The sequence below is a fragment of the Gnatocerus cornutus genome, chromosome 1 (genome assembly GCF_029298725.1).
Source record: "Gnatocerus cornutus isolate USDA-ARS CGAHR chromosome 1, icGnaCorn1.1, whole genome shotgun sequence".
Taxonomy (NCBI): Eukaryota; Metazoa; Arthropoda; class Insecta; order Coleoptera; family Tenebrionidae; genus Gnatocerus; species Gnatocerus cornutus.
The window spans coordinates 9,042,145-9,064,039 of NC_142233.1; the positions used below are offsets into that span (position 1 = coordinate 9,042,145).

The 21,895-nt window shown below is 31.7% G+C and overlaps 2 protein-coding genes across 2 annotated transcripts in view; one reads left to right on the top strand and one right to left on the bottom strand.

The window, feature by feature from the left end:
* The first annotated feature begins 2,176 nt into the window (after nt 1-2,176).
* Nucleotides 2,177-3,296, top strand: LOC148180219 (hemicentin-1-like). The gene is made up of 5 exons (XM_088048568.1): nt 2,177-2,290; nt 2,355-2,473; nt 2,594-2,698; nt 2,822-2,930; nt 2,983-3,296. The coding sequence occupies exons 1-5, from the start codon at nt 2,200-2,202 to the stop codon at nt 3,294-3,296; spliced, it is 738 nt and encodes a 245-aa protein (XP_087904694.1). The 5' UTR covers nt 2,177-2,199.
* A 12,861-nt stretch (nt 3,297-16,157) lies between these two features.
* dpr13 (defective proboscis extension response 13) overlaps nt 16,158-21,895 on the bottom strand; it is a 327,435-nt gene continuing 321,697 nt past the window's right edge. Inside the window, exon 7 of the mRNA XM_088042214.1 lies at nt 16,158-16,683. Within this exon, the coding sequence (XP_087898340.1) occupies nt 16,577-16,683 (107 nt within the window). The 3' untranslated portion in view covers nt 16,158-16,576. The remainder of the gene's footprint in view (nt 16,684-21,895) is intronic.

Sequence of the window (21,895 nt, forward strand, 5' to 3'; positions counted from 1 at the left end):
TACAGGGGGGCACTTGGGGGTAGCCAAGACGCTCGGTAAACTGCGAGAGCGATTTTATTGGGTAAACTGCAAGGCAGATGTGCAGGAATGGACAAAGAAATGTGTGACCTGTGCGGCAAGTAATGGGCCGCCTAGACGTCGAAAAGCACCCATGCGTCAATACAATGTTGGTAGTCCTTTTGAGCGAATGGCCGTGGACATTTCTGGTCCATTTCCAGAGACTGACGACGGAAACAAGTATATTGCCGTGGTTATGGATTATTTTAGCAAGTGGGTCGAAGCATACGCTTTGCCTAATCAGGAAGCTGTAACTGTGGCGGATGTTTTAGTAAGAGAGCTCGTTTGCCGATTTGGAGTGCCGCTTGAACTACACTCAGACCAAGGAAGAAATTTCGAGTCCGCGTTATTCCAGGAGATGTGTCGCGTTCTAAAAATTCGCAAAACGAGAACAACTCCGTTACATCCGCAATCTGACGGGATGGTGGAGCGAATGAATAGGACAATGAATCGGTACCTGACGAAAGTTGTCTCTGACCATCAAAGAGACTGGGATCGTCATCTTCCATTCTTTTTGTTGGCATATCGTTCTTCGGTTCATGAGACCACCGGACAAACGCCTGCAAGTATTTTAATGGGTCGTGAGTTACGTCTACCTTGCGATTTAATGTTTGGATGTCCGCCTGGACAAGATATCGCAGGTGAAGACTACGTCAGTGGGCTACGCAGGAAAATGGACGATATTCACCACCGGGTGCGTCATAACATCCAGATAGCTAGCGATCGGATGAAGGAAGCATACGACGTCAACGCAGACCGTGGTGGTTACCAGCCCGAGGATTTGGTCTGGTTTTACAACCCTCGTCGTCGTCGTCGAGGGTTGTCTCCAAAGTTACAAACCTCGTGGGAAGGGCCATATCGGGTTGTCAACCGCATCAATGACGTCATCTATGCTATCAAGAAGCTTCCTAATGGCAAAATGAAAGTGATCCATTTCAATCGGTTATCACCATACTTTGGGGAAGAAGAAGGCGTGGTTAGAACTTTATCGCCACCTGAAAAGACTGTTCCCTGCTACTTTTTCGAGACCTCTCGATGCAAGAGAGGATCTAAATGCAAGTTTGCTCACAGGCTGACCGGAAAAACACTTCGGGACGAAGAGTATTTAAGAAGGGGGCAATGTAACGGATCAGATAGAGCGAAATCAAGTAGGGAGAACAACAACGGAGGCGGCGAGGGGAGATTGACATTGGAAAAATAGGAGAGAATTGAAAATAGTGCAAGAGTTGTTGAAAAGTTGTTATAAAGTCGTTTTTGGGTTTAATAAATAATCTAACGAACACGAAAAACGCTACAATATGTATAATCAACATTTTCCTTTAGTAGGCTCCCATTACCCTGTTTTCCCCTATTATGACTTTGTGTACCCTTTTTTATTTTTGAACTTATTTAGTGGCGCACCGATACTATCTATTGGTACTGCGAAGAATTATGGTAACTTTTTCGCACGAACATCAAAAGGCATTTGAATTTTTGCAAAATTTATATTTGGATTAAACAAATTTAATTGAACGATCTTAAAGTATTAAAGCTGATTCCAAGACAGTTTAGTTTGATTAGCTGTTAGACTATGGACCTAACATCCGGTATATTTATGACGATTATAAGCAAAGATTTTTCACCATACATTTAAATCCAGTTGAAGTTCTGTTTTATTTTCCCATTTATCTGGCAAATTGTGTGTTGTTTTGTTTTTTATCTGTTTTCACTCAACTCAATTACAACGATTCTTTGCCCATTCATTTTTATTTCTTTGTTATTACGTTTCTATACCGAATAAACGTAATTAACATTTAATTAGTTATTCTATGATTTTCGATTAGGTACATTCAAGCAAAACTCATTAAACATAAAAACTCTTTTTCACATTTTTTTTTCCAGCTAGACATTGCTAAATGTACCGACTGAAAACGGAATCTAATTAAAAGCAAAAAACTATTGAACAACTGCGTTGCACATTTATATTCTATTCCGATAATTCCCTTTTAATAACATCTTGATGTGAATTCTTATCACGTATTTACCGTAGGGTTCAGCCCTCCTCGAAGAATGAAGATAAATAAAAGGGGAGCTAGATAACTTATATGAATGAAATTTCTTATTGTTGTTGCATCCGAGATGAATTCAAGTTAGTGTAAAATCATGAAATATTTATTGTGTTTTTGTATTTTGTTTGGTGGATGTTTTATAAATACATTTAGCAGAAGCAGTAAAAATACCCCAAAGAAAATTGGTAAGATACATCAGTTTATACACACATAAGTTCTGTTCTGTTTTTAATTTTAATGTGTCTTCAGCTCTACACTACACACCATTTAACATATTTGAGAGCCTAAACAATACAAATGAGACAGCCCAGTTAGGATCCACAGCAGAATTACCATGTTTTATTAAATATCCAACTGCAGCATTGAATGTAAGTTGTAAATACGTGGATGCATACGCAGGATGCCTTTCTTATGACTTTCCACCCTGTAGAAGTAGTAATTGAGGACACTATTTACAACAGTTTTATAAAATTCAACTTCTTTTATAGGTTTCATGGTGGAAGGTGAATTCCAGCAAAATCCTGACCAAAAATGATGTAACCAAAACCAAGGACAAACGGTTTCTTGGCAGATTAAAGGAAGAAAACACTCACGTAAGCCAATGACAGTATATACGTAGGAAATTGCGATTCTAGCCCTTTTTCAAACAGTCTGAATAGCACTTAATGTTTGCACTCTGCCAACATAAAAAACAACTTTAAAATAAATTTTTTCAGCACTGGTTACTTCGCATTAGATATACAAAGATGAGCGACGAGGGTGTTTATGAATGCCGATTGGAAGGTGACTTTGTCGCAAGTATTTTTGTTACATTACATCTACAAAGTGAGTGCTCTTTACTTATGAAAATTTTTCAAATAAAAAATTTATTTTTCAGAAGCTCATGCTGCTATTAAAGACAGTAGACCTGACGACATTCGTTTTGTGGAAGTAGGATCGACTCTTCGTATCAGCTGTTATTTAGTTAATTCGATTGAATCACCTGCGTATATTTTTTGGTATAAAGAAAATCGGATGATTAATTTTGATTTAGACGATGGTGAAAGCATAAGAGAAGGACGACAAGGAAGCGAACTGATATTTCCAACTGCCAAGATCAGTCACACAGGAAATTATTCTTGTGTGCCATCAAATGCAGAGCAAGCAAATTTGTATATAAGGGTTCAAATGAAAGTAAAACGAAAATGTTAATATCGATGTATTTACAGAATAGACATTTTTGTATTTATTTGTATGTTTAATAAATAAAAGACAGTTATGAGATTAATAAAATTAAAATTCAATCATGTTGTTGTTTGTACCAAAAAAGTGTATCAATAATAATCAATTTTTACATTATATTATTATCTATTCATGTCTGACATTTTTGTGTAGGCAACACATGTTTTCTGTTATAGACTACTTTGTCTTAATTTTTTTATAAACAATAACAATGAAACCAAGTTCATCGTCTAACTATATCTATTCTGGAGATTAAAGCTGCAGTTAAAATTATAGCAGATAATCCGTACGTGAGTCAAAAACAGATTACAACACAAATTGAAATTAGCTGGGTTTGGGCATCAACATTTTAAAGACTAATCTATTAATTTTATGCATATCTTGTAATAATAATACCTAAATACATTGTAGGGGAGAGGGGGCATAGTGGGGAACTTAACAATCAATTAGCCACACATCTTAAAATAATAGAAATTAACAAATTTTTTTTACTAAACATCATAGACTAATGTATTGTATTATGATTTTTGTTGTACTTTTTCTGATTACAATAAAAAACTTACGACATGTGAGCATTATTTTGAAAAATGAGATTTGCCCCGCTTTGCTCTGCACATAGGGGTAAAGTGAGGTATCCTATGGGGAAATAATTTTTGAATAACTGTGTACCTACTTAGAAAAAGTAACATTTTAAAATTACTTAGGCATCAATGCATATTGCACATAAATGAGCAGGTTTATCATATTTAGCCACTACATTTGTATGCCTAGATTTGAAAAAAACTTGCTCCCTAACTTCGCGAATTTTTTAACGAAAACACTAAATTTCACATTTTGTTTTATAAAACATATAGGTTTTCACACTTTGTTTTATAAAACACACATGGTTAACTGTCAACTGACAACCAATCAAAACACGCTATTCGACTTTTTTCACGGCGTTTGATTTGAGCAGCAAGAGTGTTGCCCCGCTATGCCCCGGTACCCCACTATACCCCCCTCGCCCCTATATTTATGTACATAATTTGTGTTTTTGTAGACGAGTCCTACAGTTTATGACAGACCAAGTGTACAAAGCCTAATTATATATACTCAAATTACATACAAGACTTTATGTTCGATTGTAGCGAGCATTTTCTTCCTACTATCAAGGAACATTTTGTGTTGTGGCTTTTATTTTTAAGAAAAAAATGAAAAATAGCAATTTTACACCGTACTATTTAATACGATTTGCGCTTTTCTAAATTGACAACCCGTGGAAATCTCTGTGGAAATCACTCCACTTTTTGATCCGAGTTTTTTGATTCAGGAGTTCGTCATGTAACCATATAAAAGCTCTTGCAAACAGTCCTCTTATGATAAATTAATTACTGATGAGTTTTTAATCGATCGGCTCTATAAAAAATGTAGGCTCCTAACTGTTTTTATAATTTTTCAAGAATTTTAGCCTTAAGAAAATCTATACAGTTCGAGAAAAATGGTTAAAAAATCAAGAGAAAACAGACAGAAGCTATAAAATGAATTTAAATGGATTCGAGGAAGAATTTGCGGAAAAACTTTAAAAAAGAGAAAATCTAGGGAATTCAATACCTAAAAATTAGAAGAAAAAATAAGAAAAGCCGTATCTAAAAAGCAGCAAATTCATAATTTAAGTAAACCTCTCCAGCCAACATTTGTTTCTATTATCCTAACTAATATGTTATTCTGGCCTAGTCAAGAAAATTATGTACTTGGTCCACCTTTATGCAAGTGCTCTTATTATTCCTGTAGGTAAGCAATTTTGACCATAACTTCGGTAAAGATATATTTTGCCACTTGATTATTAGCGTTTTTATTTCCAACTTTTTGATGGCCTGAACTGAACTTGACAATGAACTAATCTATCCTAATAGGTCTCAGTGGCGCCCATTAATTTCTGCAGAATCATTTTTTTTCGGAAACGTTGCCGTTTCGGAACGCGAAATTTGGTCATTATGTCAAACTGCGTTGTCTGATATTAGGGTTAAAATCTTTGCACTTTATTCGGGTACACTCTGTATATTTACTTGCAATTTCTGTTTGGTGGAATTAAAAAGTTTTTAAATCAGAAAAACTCTTCGTTTAAAAAAAATATTTTTTTAATGTATGTATGTCTTCAATAAGAGTCTATTTTATTGTTTTACTTCTTGTTATTTAAGTTTATTTTGTTTTTAATTAGTGCTTAAATATATTCACTGTTTCCACTAATTTTTGCTTAATTTATAAATCTTTTTGAACATAACACATCCTTATGATGAAAGGAACCATTTTACCTTTAGTTTACCTCTAGTCCATGGGTAAAATGATCCTTCTGCAGTCTTGCACTAAATTTTTATTTTAATGAAAATGGTGCAAAATTTTCGGATACATTTTTAGACGGACTTGTAATTCATTAGTTGTCAAAGCTCCTGTCTAAGTGGTACATTTATCAATATAAAAGTTTTGTAGCTGTGGTGCTAAAGACCTTAGAGGGATTATTATACTCCAGTTCCCCTACCTATCATTTTGTAAAAGGTCCAATATGTTCTTATGCACTTAGGGCTTCAACCGACCTTAATCCGCTTTTGATGTTAACTAAAACATTAAAACTATGTCTATGAACTATGAACAATGAAAAAAGAAAAAAAAGTAGAGACGAATTTTTTTTAATAATATAAATGTGTTAATGCGAAATCCAAAACGTCAATAAACCAGCTATAATGAAACACTATTACAACGAGTTAAAAGATTTCGTTTTCGCACACCGACGTAGCTGAGCTAATGTAATCGAAGTTTTGTACACAGCTTGTAGATGGCTGCAGCATCCTATTTCTGAATCCTGAAGAAACAAAGCGTTCTGGAAACCCAATTTCATCTATATGTGTCACCCAGTCGATCCATTTTGTGGTTGATAAAAGAGATCTTAAACTTTGTTAGTAATCATGCATTTAGATGATGAAATGTTTTCGAAAATGAAACAAACTGCTCAATTTTGTAGCAATAAATTTGTACGTTGCTTTAAGTTGCTTAAAAACGATATTAGATTTTTTCCACGTTTCCGAAAGAATATGTGCATTTTCATTCATTTCGTCTACCAGCGGAAGTATGTTATTTAATAACACGTTCTATATGAATAGCTTGCTCTGGAGTAGTTCGTCTCTAATAAGGTCGGATGGCAATGTCGTTTCACAACGTTCATTTCTGAGCTTTTTTGTAGAAAATTGACTTTCCAAGAACTACTTTTTCAGTACTCGTGGCATTGTTAGAGAACGATATTTGACTGAAACGGAGGAGCGCTCTAGGAGGATTAGCGTGACTAGCTGGTGTGCAAAGATGCTCATGAGTAAGAGCCATCATAACATGTTGGTAGTTTATTATAAACTGTTTTTGTAGGTTTAGATACTTACCTACTAAATAGCTATGGCAGAGCAAGGTTGCGAACGAGGCCAATAAACAGGGCGAGCATACAAAGCCTAATTATGTACGAATTACACACAAGGCTGAAGTGAAGACAGTTTTCTTTGAAAAGACAGGCATTTAGACATTGTGACATAATTTATTTGATTATTTGGCACTGACAAGCGGCCATTTTACTTTATTATTACGGAAACCGTTCATAAAAAGCCCCTTTATGAACGCGAAGCGATACCGTAAAATAGATTGTTATACAATCGGATATAAAGTTAGTTTTCAAATTCTACCCGGAATCTTTTATGTTTTCTGTTGTTTTGGCGGAAGTAGAAATAAACGTATGATTTTTGTACTGTACAGTTTTATTAAATAAATATTTTTACATTTACAATGATTAAATACATAATAAAATAACAGTCATAACAGGTTTCAAAACATATCCAAATTAATAACATGATGTAAAAATGTAGTATATCATACCGATTTAAATCTATAAGTATACTTATCACACAATCATTTTAAGTTATAAATGGAATGTGACATACACATTTTTACGCTATGATGTGTGTTATTTATGTACATAAGCCTTTAAGTAATTACAAAATAAATACTTTAAAGGAACGTATTATTAGAAAATTTTATACAGAAACAACGAAAAAAATTAAGTGAGACACCTCATACGTGTCCTGTTGACTATACATTTTGATCTGAACTCTTAATTGTTTACAAAATGTAAGATCGTCGTGTACATATTTTAAATGTCCATTCTTGAAACGCCATTTTAGTATTGAAAATTCATGTATGTATTATGAAAAAACCTTCTTAATCTGTCATTTGTTTGGAAAACGTGTAATGAAAAGTGCTAATTAAAATACTGATCCAAGTTTGTGTTTTCCGTTTTATATATCGTAAAATTTAATTTCACAGTGAAATCTTGTTAATCCATTTTACGATGCTAACTCGACTGTTTCTCCTTTTTATGTACCGTAAACATTAATGATATAAGTTCGTGAAACAATAGTACTCTGTCAAACATTCGGTAATGTAAATTGAAGGAAACAATCAAATCATTTTGACAGGTACTTCAGTTTTTGGGTAAATAAGTAATTCTAAAATACAAATCGTAACCTGATTTTTGCAGCGGCCCGGAGACTGAAAAATCCTACTTATAGTTGCTCGAATGTAATTAGATGTTTACGAAACTAGTAACGCTTTTTGAATTACAATGGGCATATTAAGAAGTTTTTACAGTACTAGTGTTGTTAAGAAATTTTTAACAGTGTTTAGGGTTGTTAAAATTTAATCTCTGATGCGTAAAAATTTCTAAAAATTGTCCAATTTAGTTTATAATTCTGTTATTTTACACAATTAAGAACTATGTCAACAGTAATAATCTCTATAAATTTAAATGCTTTAATTTCAAAATTAACAAAATTAGAGCAATAAATACAAACATTTTTAAATCTTTGGTTCCTCCAAAAGTAAAAATTTCCAAAAATGATCTATTTTGTCCGTAATTTTGTAATTTTGCACATGTAATCAACATGTTAAGAATTATAATCTCAATAAATCAAATGAACACCGAAATTAACAAAACTAGAGCAAAAATACAAAATTTTCCTTGTTCGTCCAAAAGTAAAAATTTCTAAAAGTGGTATATTTTAAACTACAATTTAGTAACTTTGCACATTTAAAAATAATAGTAAAAGTATATGTAATCATAAATTTAACTGTTCTTAATGCTGAAATTATCAAAATTAGACTAAAAAATACAAAATTTTAAAAATCTTTGGTTTGTTCAAAAGTATAAATTTCCAAAAGTGGTATATTTTCATAAGTAATATAACAAGTGGGCTCGAAATTGTCGGAAATTTTTCCGACAGACGAGTAGTTTTTTCGACAATCAATTGTCTGGAGAAACAAACTACGAGTACTGGAGGAAAAAAATTCCCACAATTTCGAGCTCCCGAGTTATATTCATCAAGAGAATTTAACGAACTGACAAGCAACTGTCAGATCGCGTGGTATTTTCACTAGTGAAAATTTTCAAGAAAAGTTTGCTGTGATTGGTTTATTTGAAAAAATAAATGTCTTTTATTGGTCGAATCTAGGGTGAGTTGAATTCTCAACTGCATTTTAGTAACTTTACACATTTAAAAACAATCGTAAGAGTAATAATCATACATTTAACGGTTCTATTGCCAAAATTAACAAAATTATACCAAAAAATACAAAATTTTTGAAGTCTTTGGTTCCTTCAAAAGTAAAAATTTCCAAAAATGATCTATTTTTGTCAATAATTTTGTAATTTAGCGCTTGATATAAACATATTAAAAATAATAATCTCAATAAATTCAAATGCTTTAACGACAGAATTAACAAAACTAGAGCAAATAACATCAAAATTTCCGAAATATCTGGTTCGTCCAAAAGTAAAAAATTTAAGATTAAATAAAATATTATGATCACATTTTTTGCCTTTTTTTATTGGGGAAGAGAAAGGCAATTCCAACCTTTAATGGTTTCAAACATTTTAATACATCCGGTAAAAATGTTTCACTCTGTATATGTAGGAATTCCTGTAGTTCTGGAATTTCATAATAACCGATGTAATACACAATAATATTCTACACCACTCCTTCCTATATTTATTGAAATAGCCAACAATCGCCAGTTTAACCAAACGTAACAAGTGAAGACGGTATCCTGTGTAGTCCGATATCTATCATGGACATCAATATCCAATATCAGAGTCGTGGACTGTGCAGTTCTATTGAAATTCAATTACATTGAAACGTCTGATTGGGGATTAAACCTTTATTTCAGTGATAAAATTAATGTTATCTTGTCACTAATTATTTCTAGGTTAAGAAGACTGATGCTCAAGTTCAGCTAATCGATGATTTAAACTCGTAAATAAAATTCAATTAAGTAAATAAAGTGAGTTTAAATTTAAATGCCTATGCCATTAGAACCGTAAAAAATTTCTTAACTAAAACTTAAACTAATTAAACTCATGAAACTTGTCCGTTTATAGTTAAATTAATGACCATTGAAATAAGCAGGTGGTGTTTATGCATAAGGTCGTATCCATTCAGTTATATCATTCTGTTATCATTTCAATGGTGGCGAATTTTGCTTTTAATCAAGCGACCGCAAATAAAACTAATCTCTAGTGGCTTTTAGAACTTGAACTTCCATCTTTAATTAAAACTAAACTCCGCTGTTTCTCACATAATTCAGAGATTCTCACTTTTATTTAGAGAAGATCTTAACGCACTCATTCATGGAGACTGTTCGAAAAATTTATGGTTAAAATAGTAACGTATTTATTTATTTAATAAATATTTACCAATTTCTATCTACTAGAGGTTATTTGCATCAAAGTCAGGAAAATTACACTTTACTAACTAGAAACTGAACTTTGGTGCCGAGTATTTTGAAACTCCGAGTCACGTAAAACATTTTACTAACGTGTTTTGTATAAAAAAAAGTACGAAACTTTTAAAAGGGTCACAGTGACATGTAAATTTGACAAATCGACACGTAAAGTTGACATTTCGGTACGATGATAGTATATTGGATATTTGTGCATTATAATTTCACACGAGTTTTACACTATACTTTTTCTAGAATTGCATATTTTTGTTTATTCGTGCAAAACAAATACTACACGATAATTAATGTCAATTGTTGGTGTGTATTAGCCACACAGTCAGCTTGCATTTTCTTAGACCCGTGGGTATAACGCTCATTACCCACTAGGTGTACAATATACAATATTTACTAACCATGAATTAAAAACGCCAAAAAAAATTCTTTATCCACGAATTGATTCACTATGAACACTTTTCAAAACTGTCGTTCAAAAAAGTCTTTACCGGACTAGTTAGAAAAATTTCGTTCCCTGAGCATAGGCTAGAAGATGTTGTCAAGTATAAAAGGATCTGTGAATAATTTTGGATGCATACTTTATTATTGGAGCGGCACACAAAAAATTGACGTTTTCGTCGACTTTTGCGCCTTTCGTTTTTCGTATTGATATTACTACGACTATTAGTAAGAAAATGTTGATTATACGACGATTCTCGGAAAAATTATTTGCATATTGAAACATAGTTTTTTCATAACTACATGTAGCTGTGAACATTTTACCAGACTAAAATGTCAACTTTACCTATCGATTTGCAAAATGTCACTTTAACGCCACAAATTTACCACAAATTAACGTAAAATTGACTGATACATTTTAAAAATGGCTTTAAAAAATTTCGACGATTCACACCAACAACACCAACGGGAATTTGATTTGATCCTCACTTACAATTATATTGTTAAAATTATCTGAGATGGATAGGCAAATAAAGATCGTCAAATACATGAACTGAATAGAACATTATTCTGGAAACTGAATGTTTTCAACTCACACAAACATTTAAAGCTGAAAAGTAAATTGACATTTTCTTGTGTAGCGAAAGTGGTGGATGTGCAATGTGTCTGTGCCCCATATTTAATTTTCCGGTACGTTAAGTCAGATTTAAATTGTCTAATTTTCTCATGTGTGACATCTCTTATTCCTGTTCACAACATAATATACAGGTTATGTCAAATTTCACTATGATGTCCGGTTAAAACTGTCTGGCTATGGGAGTGACAACTGAAAAATTAAATTTTACCAGTTGGTGTAAATATTTGTCATATCGTGGGCTTAATGGATTAATTTCAGACACCGTAAGCTTTCAAATATTTGAATTCCTCAAAAAATCTAGTTTCTCGATACCAACAATTTATTATAGTCAGAATTTTATAACTTTGGTTTAACTCCGCCTACCTTTTGGGCCAATTGAATTTTAGCTGGAAGTCTGATTTACTCTACAACATTTTGATTGTTCGTTGATATTTGCCAGAAGCCGGAGTAGAAATGTCTACACATTAGACGAAATAAGATCAAAATCGACGAAGATTTCACGATTAATTAAATTCCCGCAAAACTACAAATCTTCTTGACAAGTGTGACATTAGAGTTGTCAAATTTTTGATTATGTTGTGTAAAGGAGCCTAGCCATTCCTTGATTCGACAAATTCAAATCGTCATTTGTCTATGTGGGCGGGGTTAAACCAAAGTTACAAAATTCCGACTATAGATATCGAACGAAAATCAATAGGTTCCGAAATATTATAAAATACTTTATAATTTACTAATGCTAAAGGAGAGTGTTAGGCACATTAAAAAAAATGTTTGTATTAAATTTAGTCCAATATGAATTGTAAAACTAGTTGTATATTGTGGGACAGCCTATGTAGGTATGAATATATTTTTGACTTTGATATCCTTTGTTGATCACAAATCTAAACTAACAATGATAAAATTTCATAAACAAGCCAAAAAGTGTACTTATCAAATTATGTATGTATGTATGCAATTTGTTTCCAAAAGCTTATAATATCTGTCAAGAGTAAATGTAAAAGTCTTTATTTGAATTCATTTTTATTGTCGACTTTGCCTCGAACAATAATCACGTCTACTGACAAAATAAAACATTACTGCTTTTAGTTACAAAATAAGAGTTATTTTTCAATATTTAAGTGCCTATATTGTTCTAAGCTGAATCTAAATTTGTGAACATCTTGTATAATATTTTGAAATCGTTGTAACATTAGATTTATGTTTTATTTAATTTTAAACTAAGAACTAATTCGTTCAATTCCGCAGGGAATCCAAAAAACGATTTTTTTATTTAAAATAACATATCCAGTGAAACTGACATTCATTGTTGTAGTAACGCATGTACTGAATTCATCCGATTATGAGTCACACAACAAGTTTGAAAATTTAGGCCCATTCTTAGAGGAAATTGTATTTTAATTTTTCTTTCTTTTGTATTTATTATAACTGCCATAGTATTAGCCAGTCACAATTTTTTTTGGTTCATAAATCTTTATAAATGATTTCAATTTGGTCACAAAACTGAATTTGCCTTAATCATTAGATTTATAGATTACTTTCCGCTCGTTTGGCGCAAGCGCAACAGTCATTGCATCAGTTGTTTAATTAATACCCATAATAGCACACCGCGATATGTCGGATACTATGCATAGAAATGAAAATTCGATAATTTTCACTAATTTCCGCATAGCGCTATATGCGGGGAAATTTCAACCTAAATTAACATTGTTGTGGTAGATTTATTCTTTTCCTATTTCTATAATTGTAGAATATATGGCACCCTCAAAGGAATTAAAGTGCAATAAGTGATAGTCACTTAGCATAATTTGTTAAATGAAATCTGCAAAATAATCTTAAATAAATAGGAAGACAAAATAAATTCAAATTGGCAAAAACTAAGATAGAACCCAAATTTGATCATCAAAACTTTAGAATTAGCGTTAGCGTTAGCATTAGAATTTTGCACAGAAAAATCATTTATCTGTTTTTAACCCATTCTATAGATTTTAGATTTATTAAGAACCTCTTTTGTGTAGTTAGGTCGGTTATTCTATTTGTTTTAAACACTAATTTCATAAATATAGACCAGCGCTTACATTTTTCATCATTCTAACTTAAAAATCATATTGAAAAGTGTTACATTCAACTGCCACTTGGAAAAGTTGACTTTATGTATAATTTGTTTAGGGCCAAAGTATCTATGCATATTTTGTATTGCAAAGTGTGCTTTTATTTAATATTTAAGCATGGAATTTAAGTATTAAGTGTTCACTTACTATGGTGAAACCTTTATTATACAGGTGTCCCAGAACACGCGCCCTAGAGAGAAAGGGCTTATGGAGGCAACAATTCTGAACCAAAATTTTGAAACTAAAATTTCTTAACTTAAAAAATAATCGAGATAAGACGAAAAAACGATATCCAATCCTGAAGCTAAAGAGAATTTGAAAATCCGTAACTATGGACACATACATCATTCATTGGTCAGGAAATTGGGCTGACCATTTACTCCACTTCTAGAATAATCTTTCGGGATTGGTTATTTAATTTATATATTTATATTTATATTATAATTTTTAATCCATTCTCGAATACTATGAAACTCAATTTATGTTTTGAAATTTACCAGCTGTATTCCTGTCGACACCCTCTCTTGTTCTCTGGGGCGCGAGTTCTGGGACACCTGGATATGAAGTTTTACTACTTCTGTCAGCCGTGTAGAACATTTCAGTGCTTATGTATTTTTGAGCACTTTCAAACAATAATAAACAAAGACATTTTCATTTCATTAAAATGATAATGTATGAAATAATCACTTCAAAATAATATTTCAACATAAAGCAATTAAATTTTTGCGCAAATTTATTTTACAACCTTTCCTTTCTCCTGAACACCATCAAAAGTTATATCTTTAGATATCTTTGGTGCAAATTGATTACAGACATACTTCATATTGTTTACAAAAGCACCGCCAAATTAATGACATTTTTAATTGAACACCAAATATGTTCAATAACGGAATTCTTCGCTTCAATGTAAATTATTTGATACAGGGTGATTTTTTTAAAACGGCAGGCGTTGTAGAATTTTTATTTATGAACCGATTTCAAAAATTTAAAAAACAAATTCAATGGTTTTTAATTTACTATAAACTGATTATTTTAAATTTTTTCTAAATGTTTTAGTATCTTTTGGGCGATACTCAACTTTCTAATTTTAAATTGGAACCCATATTTTTTTTTTTATAATTTGGAAGATATTAATTTTCTTGATTCAGAAATGTGTAAGATGTTCTAATTTTATTAAAAATATTTAAAAAAAAATTATTAAAATTGAAAAAAAAATAAGCAATAAAAGTTAATAAAATCTAGGTGCATGATGTCAAATAAAAGAATGCCGTTATTGTAATGTCAAAAAGCAGTAAATAACAGAAAGGATCGGCATTTTTTTTGAAATTATTAATAACAAAAGACAATAATAATTACAAATCAGAAAAAACAACTACCTAATTTAATTAATACTGTTGAAACGCCATCCCGTTTTTTTATTGCACAATTGACACCTACGAGAAATGCATTGTGCATTGTAAGGAGTAGCCCCATCTTGTTCAAAGAAAACTTGTTCTTTCTGGTATTTGCTGCTTTTTGACATTACAATGACGATATTGTGTTATTTGACACCACGCACCTAGATTTTATTAACTTTTATTGCCTAAATTTTTTCAATTTTGATATTTTTTTTTAATATTTTTTGTAAAAGTAGAACATATTACACATTTCTGAATCAAGAAAATTAATATCTTCTAAATTATGAAAAAAAAATATGGGTGTCAATTTAAAATAAGAAAATTGAGTATCGCCCAAAAGATACTAAGAAATTTAGAAAAATTTTACAATCATCAGTTTATAGGAAATTAAAAACCATTTAATTTGATTTTTAAATTCTTGAAATCAGTTCATAAATAAAAATTCTACAACGCCTGCCGTTTTTAAAAAATCACCCTGTATATTGCTGTTACGCTTACAAAAACCAACGAGTATGGATTTAGAAATTGACAAAACGGCGTCAATGGGCAGCCAATAAAGTTATAATTATAAACTATATAAACCGATTCCAGTTAAAATCCATTCGTAAAAATTACAAATAAAACTTGTTTAGAGCGCTGCACGCCGTTACAAATGTGATTTCGCAACGATAAATAATCTACTAAAACGTAATTTGGTTTAGAAGGGTGATAAATTATTGTTTGAATCGTCTTGGAGGATTTGAACAGTACCGTACTAAAGATGCTGAACAGACTTCTCATCAGTTATAACTTATTTTATTTACTTTGAACGGATCTGCTTTAAATTTAGCTAAATTTCTATTTGGAAAATGGAGGCAATTTCATTACTTCTTAAATTCCTGTGGTGATGAATTTTCCGGAGATATTTTTGATTAAAGTTAAATTCGGCCTGCGTAGATAACTGTTTCTACGTACTCTACAATATTAATTTTTATTTTTTAACTATGTACTTAACAAGAACTGTAAAATAAACAAGAAAAATAAAATCATTGTTTAATTCTATTTATTCAAAAGAAGTTCATTTTTTAGGCGCGAAATTCAGAATCTAGCTCTGTGATTGGTCTTTCAGTTTTCGACATGTCAAATAATACTTGCAACAAACTAGTCAGTAGTTTTTTTAAATATCACTTTTCAAAAGTCCGTTGAGATAAATTATTTCAATCGACATAAATTTTTAACTCTGAAATAGCGAATCCAGAATGACTTTCGACTAAACGTATTTATTACACTCTAATTAAAAAAGTACTATTTATATACATACTGTGTTGTCTTTGCATTAATTTAACAGAAATAAACATCTCTGTACCAACAAGAAGTGATCACTGTAATTTAAAATTAATAAATTAAAAAGGTCTTATAAATATGTCGTGGACGATTTGACAATACGACTAACTTTTTCGTGGTATATTTTTACAAGTGGTCATGAAACAGTTCTGCCGTGCATCTAACAAGAATTAAAAAAAATAATTTTAGACCACTTGATTTCTACTACAGCAAAAACGTAATTGTCATCTCGCCAACGATAACTGATTTTAGGATACAAAAAAAAGCTAAAAGGACACTCTTTAAAAAAATGGCAGTTTGCTTTCACTGTCCGTAACAGAACTGGTGGTTCTATTAAACTATTAAACAATTATTTAAAAGATGTCCTTTCGGCTTTCACTTTTAATTTAACATTTTAAACTTTATTTTCATTTATATGTGTTACTAAGTCATTCTTCATGCAATCACACTTTAATTATAAAGTTCGTGAACTTTGTTTTTATAATGTCATGATAAATTATTATTGGTGTAATTTTGTTAGTCTTTGAAACCTGTTGTTTGTTGTAACTAGCACATCATGTTGACTACGGAAAGAATGAGAAGCCAGGATGATGGACTGCATCGTAGCCATGAGAGTCCTCTAGCTCCATGTTGCATTGCCGCGGGATTTTCACCTGAAATAAAGTATGTGAATTATTGTGAATAAAGCTCTAGCTATAATCGTAAAGATTTCATATAATAAGTTGAGGGCCGCTTTGGAGTTCCATTTTATATCATACACATTTATCAACTATGCAAATGAATTAAAAACTAAGTAAACGTCTCAGACTATTAATATTTTATTCTTCGGCCCCTTTAGGAAAAAAGAAAAAAAAAGCGGAAAAATTGTTATTTATGAAATAAAAAATTATGCTTTTTATCATTAAACATTATCATTAAACAGCGAGTTAAAGGTGAGATGGAACAAGCGTGTGATAAAAGACACTTCTTCAAATTTCTTTGGTTTGTTCATGTGAATACAGAGTGTGTTTCAATACACTACCAAACAAAAACGGTAATTGGTAAAGACAAGTTAGGATCAACTGACTAAAAATGCTGTATGTAAAAGTCTTTTCCTTTTTGAGATAACATTAATCGAATATTTGGTCAAAATTTTCAAGGTTTGTTGTTTTAGGTGGATATTTTCATCAGTGGCATTTCAAGTAAGTGGTAAAAGGTGTTTATTTTAATCGTTAGAAAAAAAGTTAGTCACTTCGATTCCTTAAAGGTGCCAAAGACTGTGTTTCATTTTTAGTAATCTATTTCAAAACACCCTATATGTATAGTAAAACGCAGTTATCCGTTTTTCTTTTGTGCTCTCTAAAATAGGTCAACACAAAGTCCGGCAACACTTCTGGACACTCCAAAATCGTCTTTAATTTTCAAGATAACATTTTTGAAATTTGCATACACTCATAAAAATTTGTTTTCAAAATTTAGGTCCAAATAAATATATATTTATATAGTTAAGAACAATTTTGGAATGCTTGTAGTACTGTAAGCACAACATTTTAGCGAGCTATAATTATTCCATAAAGTTGAAAAAAATGGAGATCAACTTGACATAGAAAACATTTTTTTTTCTTTTCGATATCCAACATTTAAACATAATCTGACTAGATCAGACCAGACCTGATTAGTATTTGACTAAATTTTTGTGTTTTTTTTTGTCATAAAACACTAGTTCTTACATAAAGCAATTTCTTAAAAAATCCAAAAAATATACAAAGTGTGTCGTAAGTCGCGGATAAACTTGATGAATTCCTTAAGGCCGCCCTTAAAAAATCATAAAAACGTGGTTTTGTTCTAATATCAGTTTCACTTCTTAAGATAGAAGCAGTTGTAACAAGCAGATAAATAACTTTTTATTAGGAAATTCAGTAAACTTTAAAGAAAGCTGTAACCACAATAATGAAGTTTTCAAGCATTTGCAACGAATGCAACCAATTTTAATAATCAAAACGTCATTACTATTGGGTATTGAAAGTGTTAAATTTGAAAAAAAGGTTGTGTGTACAACATGGCAACACCGTATAATCACATCTTTGTTAAAAACATATGAAACTACGGAAACTACAAAATTTGATTTTGAATAGTCAATGAAATTGACTTTTGATAGGTTTTCATTTTCCTGTTTGTATACATTCACATGGTAAAATTTTCTGCAAACGAGTCTTGTGCAATGTACCTAGTGCTTGGGAAGTGCGATGGAAATCAGGAATCATTTATTAATTTGGAATTCAAAAATGCAAGTTATTAAGTATAGTTCGTACAGTGAGAGTTTGAATGACAGAAAAGCACTAAATCTACGCAATAAAAAGTGTACTATACGCGCGAAATTTAAAATAACAAAGTAACCCCAGTTACTGAAAACCCTGTCAACACATTTCGCGTAGGAATTTAGTGTATTTTGTAGCATAATTTGCTGCCAACCTATATGTCAACTGTCGAAACCTCCCAATGTCTCACCGGATATACTTTAGCAAGTTCCATTAAAATCAACCTTTATAGCTGCACAGGTAGTACCAGTGTTGCCAAATTAGCACAGTAATACTACTCAATATCTCAAGAAATATGCTATTTACAAAAATAATTTTTTCAACAGTACTTTATATTTAACACGGTGATGAAGAGTTTATCCGCGACTTACGACGCACCCTGTATAGTATGTTCTATTTAAAATAACAAGGTTGACAGCTACTTCCGGTGTAACCACAAGCCACCGGAAGTTATTAAAAACAAAAATGGATCTTATTAATTCTTTCGATCCATTAGATCCTTTAGATTCTTTTGACCCTTTAGATCAATTAGATCCTTAAGATGCTTTAGATCCTTTAGATCCTTTAAATTCTTTAGATACACTTTTGGGGATTTTGGGGAGCATTTTTACGTCTCGTCATAGACTGTGAGTATTGCATACAGGTGTCTCAAAACGCTTGTACTTCCTTGCCGTATCGCACAATGTTCAGGGATTTATGGTATTCACGTTACAAGCATTTGAACTTGACCTTTCACAGCGCATCGTGCATTTAAAAAAAAAATTTTTGCAGGTAACAAAGCAATAGAAAGTACTATAAAGGGCTGAACATTGTGCGATTCGACAATCAACTCAGATTTTGATGGAGAATTAATTCCTCATGCAAAGGAAGTGCGAGCGTTCTGGTACACCCTATATGAAATATTTCTGAAAACAGATTTTTGGCTTGTTCTATTTCTACACATTCTACAGAATTCAAAAGTTGTCTATAAGATTTCTCAGAGATTTTTTGAGGTCCCCATGATTCTACAATTTTTCATCAAAAAATGTTGCAACCAATTTTAGGTTTAACTAATGCTTTCAATATTGTATAAATTGATTTTGAAAGTAAATTGAAAAGATTTTTAGTGGTTGGGGTAAAAAAAAACTTAAATTCTAGACTTCGTCTATTTTCATTGAAGTTCAAAAAATAAAATTGCGATTTTTTTTATGTAAAAGTGACGTGTATTGCTTTGTTCCCCAATCTACTTAAAAATCACCCTGTGCAAAACACGTACCTTTTATACCTTGTGTCATTTTCAATGTTTCATAATCGGCTATTCCAAGTTTTAATTCTACAAAACGAGAGCAGAAAAATTACCTCATTCCCGGCTTTATCTCTCCGCCTCTCTTCAAGAATCATTTAAAAAACAAACTAACAAGCTGTTGTAAAACACATTTTGCAAGTTTGCATAGTACAGTAGCAAAACCTGAAAGTCGAAATCAAATTTATGTATACCCATTAGATACACTTCGCTATTGACTTTAATTTTTGATGAACTCTTAATGAGTTTTTCCTTTACGGAACAATTTCAATTACACCCTGTATATGTATAAAAAAGTTAATTAGTTTTCCACTCCAATCATAGTGTACGCTTTAAACCAGGCATTTTAACAGAACTTTATTACTGATACCAAGTCAATATGCATGATGCAACGGAATTTCAGCTCGGTTTCGCTTGATTTTCCGTGAAGCGTATTTGAAAACGGTCCTGAGTTCAGGTTCCTACGAATACCTGAAAATGATTTACGACAGAGTTGTTTGTACTTTCGCTATCATTCATCATCTGTGCGGTAATCGAGACGAAATAAGATTTGAAGCCGGAAATATACCCACCACGGAAAATCAGCATTCTTATCAAGCCTTAAAAAATTACACTCGAAATCTCAAGAGAATGCGCCTACGTCATCAAATTAATTTTAAGGAGAGACATACGTTGTCAACTGGAAAAGGACATTTGCGAAAAGTTTGTTTGAATGTCTTGAACCACACGATTTTGATTGATGACGTAGGCGCGTTTTGTTGTGATTTAGCGTTTACCTTTTTTATACCGCCGTGATCGAAAATGCGAATTATTATCGTTTGATCTAGAAGAAAACTAAAAGCACTGTTTTGCGGGTTGGTACTCCTGTCAGTTGAGGTTCATCCAATAACAAACCTCATTTGTTGAATGACCTTTCACCAACCTAACCGTTTTAGGAAAATGTCCCTAAATGTAAAATTAAAAATGTTTTTCCAAAAAAAAAAACATTTTAATAATGACTCAAGCAAAAAAATAGTATATTATTATATGAGCAATTATGAGAATTATTCATGAGAATGACGTTTGCAAAACGGCAAGTGAAGCAAATCATCCAAAGGAATAATGACCATAATTATGAATATAATACTATACTTTTTCTACAGCTAAGTATTGAAAAGTGACTATAAGTACTTCAATGCTTTTTTGCATTTTTATAAATTAAATTTTAACAAAAATTAAATTTTAACATTTTAACTTATTTTGAGTTAGGGTTTTGAACATTTATTGTAAAATTAGAACAGTTTGTAATACTCAGGGATGGTGCCGTGATGTCCGTCGATAAATTCTTATTTGATGCTTTGATAATAATTAGATTGTTTTCTGACATCTTTATACTCTTTAGAAGAATTTCTAAGTTATACAGGTGTCCCAGAACGCTTTCACTTTCTTTTAATGGGAAATTCTCCATCAAAATCTGAATTGATTGACGTATCGCACAATGTTCAGGCTATTACAGTTTTTGAGTTACAAGACAAGTTACAAAACACTTGTGTCCACCCCTAAAATCGTTTTTAATTTTAAAGATAAAATTTTGAAAATTTGCATATGCTCATAGTTGACAAAGCTCTAGAATCTGACGCAAAAATTTGTTTTTTATCACAGTTTGGTTGGCGTCGCGACGCCTAAGAAGTATAATTTTTAGCGATTTTTGAGTTTTTGCAGAAATACTCGCGGATTCAATTTTTTTTTCAACATAACTGTGATACAACTATGTGAGTTTTTATTTTAAATTTAATGCAAATTGTGTTTAAAATTTGCGAAAAAAACGCTGTTTTATCAAGTTAGTATAAATTTTGTCTCTTCCAAAGCTACTTTTTTCACCATCTTTTTTGCTTATTGCTGTGCTTTTCCCATATAATAATTTGTCAATTACAATAGCGGCACAAATACAGTTTACCAAACGATCTAGTGCAGTTATAGCTTTGACTTTTTTAATCATTTACATTCACCTTACCGCAAACCCTCATAAACATAATCAACCTCAAGTGATTAGGTCTAAACCGCAATAAATATTTTTACCCAGCTGGTCAGTTTGACAAATCGAAACAATGGAATTCCCCAAAATATGTCTAGCGCTTAGCGCTTCATTTCAATGCATCCACTTGAGGATGTTTATGTTTATAGGGGTTTGCGGTAAGGTGGCAGTAAACAATTTAATAAGTCAAAGCCATAGCCGCACTAGATCGTTTGGTAAACTGTACTCTCGACAACCAGATCGTCACACATGTTTGTATCGTGTATATTTTT